The sequence below is a fragment of the Teleopsis dalmanni genome, unplaced genomic scaffold, assembly GCF_002237135.1.
Source record: "Teleopsis dalmanni isolate 2A unplaced genomic scaffold, ASM223713v2 unscaffolded_contig_1721, whole genome shotgun sequence".
NCBI lineage: Eukaryota > Metazoa > Arthropoda > Insecta > Diptera > Diopsidae > Teleopsis > Teleopsis dalmanni.
The window spans coordinates 1-3,992 of record NW_024033103.1 but is presented as its reverse complement, the minus strand read 5'-3'; the positions used below and the strand labels follow the sequence as shown (position 1 = coordinate 3,992).

At 38.7% G+C, this 3,992-nt stretch overlaps 1 protein-coding gene across 1 annotated transcript; it reads left to right on the top strand.

The window, feature by feature from the left end:
* Positions 1-1,894: 1,894 nt before the first annotated feature.
* LOC119664296 lies at positions 1,895-3,919 on the top strand (the record flags this gene model as incomplete). Its single annotated transcript, XM_038073808.1, has 3 exons — positions 1,895-1,964; positions 2,055-2,986; positions 3,242-3,919. Coding segments are annotated over exons 1-3 (1,680 nt in total), but the record flags the coding sequence as incomplete, so codon positions are not given.
* Positions 3,920-3,992: the final 73 nt, after the last annotated feature.

Below are 3,992 nucleotides of genomic sequence, written 5' to 3'. Positions count from 1 at the left end.
TATATGGTTAATATATGGTTAATTAATTTATCTAACTAACCCTGTATAAGATGTAATCAAACCAACGGTTCTAATTCTTGTTTTTATTGCCTTTTGTTTTTTGCGCTCGAGATGAGCAATTTTTTGTTATATTTTTTGGCTGCAAGTAAACTCCGTTGGTTTGATTCTGTCTCTTGTTTTTCGATCGCGAACGTGTCAACACACGGGTACACACAAAAAAGTGATTAAACAATCAATAACCGAAATTATATAAAGTCAATTGTATAAATTAAATAAAATCAATTAAAGATCACAAACCCAATTATAAAAACGCTTATAATTCACATTGATTTTATTTAAAGTAATTAAACAATCAATAACCGAAATTATATAAATTCAATTGTATAAATTAAATAAAATCAAATAAAGATCACAAAACCCAATTATAAAAACGCTTATAATTTACATTGGCGACCGTGACAGGACTTTTGGCAAATTGAATAGTGCTATTCTGTGTACTGTCGTACGTATATTATTGTCCAATTGGTGGTTCTCGGTTTAGGTCCGCTAACCTCAAAACAGAACCTCGTGTCCGCATCAAGATCGCGCTCGACAGTTAAATTCACAACAACAAGATATCTTTACTTGTTGATTGTACATACTTTCGCTTTTAATGGTTTTGGTTAATTTGTAACCATTAAAGTGCGCGTGTGAATATTTCTTCTAACCAGTTATATAGCTAACGCGTGCTAACTATTATAATATATCGTACATCTATATATATACTACATATGTACTATCGTACGTATATACTATTGTCCAATTGGTGGTTCTCGGTTTAGGTCCGCTAACCTCAAAACAGAACCTCGTGTCCGCATCAAGATCGCGCTCGACAGTTAAATTCACAACAACAAGATATCTTTACTTGTTGATTGTACATACTTTCGCTTTTATTGTTTTTGGTTAATTTGTAACCATTAAAGTGCGCGTGTGAATATTTCTTCTAACCAGTTATATAGCTAACGCGTGCTAACTATTATAATATATCGTACGTCTATATATATACTACATATGTACTATCGTACGTATATACTATTGTCCAATTGGTGGTTCTCGGTTTAGGTCCGCTAACCTCAAAATAGAACCTCGTGTCCGCATCAAGATCGCGCTCGACAGTTAAATTCACAACAACAAGATACCTTTACTTGTTGATTGTACATACTTTCGCTTTTATTGTTTTTGGTTAATTTGTAACTATAATGTGCGCGTGTGAGTATTGCTCCTAAACAGTTATATATCTAACGTGTGTTAACCATAATAATATCGTATATCTATACTACATACTATCGTACGTGTGTACTAGTGTGCATTCTATGGTTCTTGGCTTCGGTTCCGCTAAGCGCCAAATAGAACCTCGTGGCTGCATCAAGGTCGCGTTCAACAATTACAACAACAACAAGATAACTTTACTTGTTGATTACTGGTTATTATTTGCTTCCAATCAGTTAGTGTGCGGGTTCGTCAACGTCGCGTCTGACAACAACCACCGTAAGAGCAGTTCAATTTCGTAAAGTTCGCTGCTGCTATTGTGAGTTTTCGACTTCGTCAAATCCTTTGCTGTTCCCAGGTATCTACAACTGTTCCAATGGCAACGGCAGAGCCAACCACTACGGCAGAACTGTCAGAACTAAAACAACAGCGAGCCTCGACGAAAGCGAGCATTTCAAGGATCAAGGCGTTCGTCAAAGGAAAGAGCAATTCGCTTTCACAACCAGAACTGAAATGTCGACTAGGTATTTTAGAATCATATTTTAAACAAATCCTAGCTTTTCAGACTTTGATCGAGAAATTAGATGCAACTGACACAGCTAGAGATGAATTAGAAGACCTATACGTTTCCACCAAAATATTAATCATGTCTCAACTGCAGGAAGAGGCCCACAATGCGTCAGTGCTAGATGTAACAGCAATGATGCCCACCTCAAGTAAAAAATTACCACTGTTAAAATTACCTACATTCAGTGGTAAGTACTCGGATTATAACAATTTTATTAATTCGTTTCTCCAAATCATAGATCGCGAAATATACCTCACAAATATTGAAAAATTTAACCACTTATTGAACTGCCTTACTGGTCAAGCTCTAGAGACAGTACAGGCATTTCCTATTTCGAATGAAAACTATCCAAAGGCTTTGGATAGGCTTAAATCGCGCTATGACAATAATAGTCTAATCTTCGCCGAAAATATCGCGACACTATTTGATCTACCAGCAGTATCGGGTCAGTCAAGCCAACAACTCCGTAGTCTGGTAAACAATGCATCCGCTTTGTATGGTCCACTCTGTTCGCTAGGTACAGAGAAACAAATATGTGAGGCTCTACTTATCTCGCTAATCATGGAAAAAACGGACGCAATTACACGTAGGAAATGGAATGAATCGCGTAACTTCGACACATTACCCAGTTGGGAGGATTGCTCAAAATTGTTGGATAGGCATTGCCAGTTTCTCGAATCACTCGACAGTGGAAACGGCAATCAGTCATCACCACAACGTAAACCTAATAATCTTAACTCCAAGACTAACAGACGCTCAAAACAATACGCATTTGTTGCATCTACATCCAGCAATTCTTGCTCAATTTGTTCTAGCAATGAACACCTAATACAGAATTGTCATCGTTTTAAGGCACTGGAGGTGGTTCAAAGGTTTGAAAAGGTGAAGGGCCTTAAACTCTGCATAAACTGCTTATCGCGACGCCATCATGTGGTTAATTGCACATCAACGTTTAAATGTAAGGTTTGCGCAAAGCCACATCACACTCTCTTGCATCATTCGCAATTACCAACGAATATTAAGAGCGCCGGATCATCACGACGCACAGAACACGCCGCTATGCCCAACGACAATGTTGCCAGCCATTCCCATCTTAACATGTCATCGGCCGAGCAAATAATTCTAGCCACTGCATTGGTTTTAGTGAAGGACTCATCGGGAAGTTATCAAGTGGGTAGAGCCTTACTTGATTCATGCTCTCAGGTCAATTTCATAACGTAGGAGTTTTCAAAGAAGCTTAGTTTATCAAAACATAAACATCGGCTGCATGTTTCCAGTATTGGTAGTTCGTTGACCAATATAAAGTATCAGACGCTCACATCAATCAAATCTCGTCATTCAAATCTTGAACTTGCTTTAAACTTTGGTATTACGAATCACATCGCATATCAACCAAGTTCTGAAATCGATATATCGTCGTGAAAGGTTCCATCCAATACACCTCTCGCCGATGAGCAATTCTTTAAATCCAAGCGCGTTGACCTTTTGCTTGGAGCTGAAAGTTTCTTTGACATTTTGTCTGTCGGTCAAATCAAACTAGGTGAAAATCTACCAGTACTTCAAAAAACACTATTAGGATGGATCGTATCTGGCAAGTACAAGGGTCAGCCATTTGCATCACCAGCAGCAAAATGCCTATTATCAGTTGAAGATACAATTTCAGATCAATTAGAAATGATGTGGAAGATAGAGGAAGTGCAACCGGCTGCAAAGTCATGGTCACCAGCACATGTTGCGTGTGAGTCATTATATCGTGAAACGGTCCACCAAAATGCGACGGGAAGAATTGTCGTTCGGTTATCATTCAAGGATTCGCCAGATTGTCTTGGTTTGACACACAATATCGCCTTACGCCGTTTTTGTTCTGTAGAACGGCGCTTGTCATCTAATCGTGCACTAAAGCAAGACTATCAAGAATTCATGAAACAATATCGAGAGCTCGGACACATGACGCGTGTTGAAACTCCGAAAACCAACGAACCACATTATTATATCCCTCATCATTGTGTTTTAAAACCGTCGAGCACATCGACCAAGCTGAGGGTGGTTTTTGATGCGTCATGTCCAACAACATCGCAACGTTCATTAAATGATATTCTACTGGTCGGCCCGACAATTCAGCCGGAGTTATACTTGTTGCTACTTCAATTTCGTTTGCACCGATATGCCTTGACGG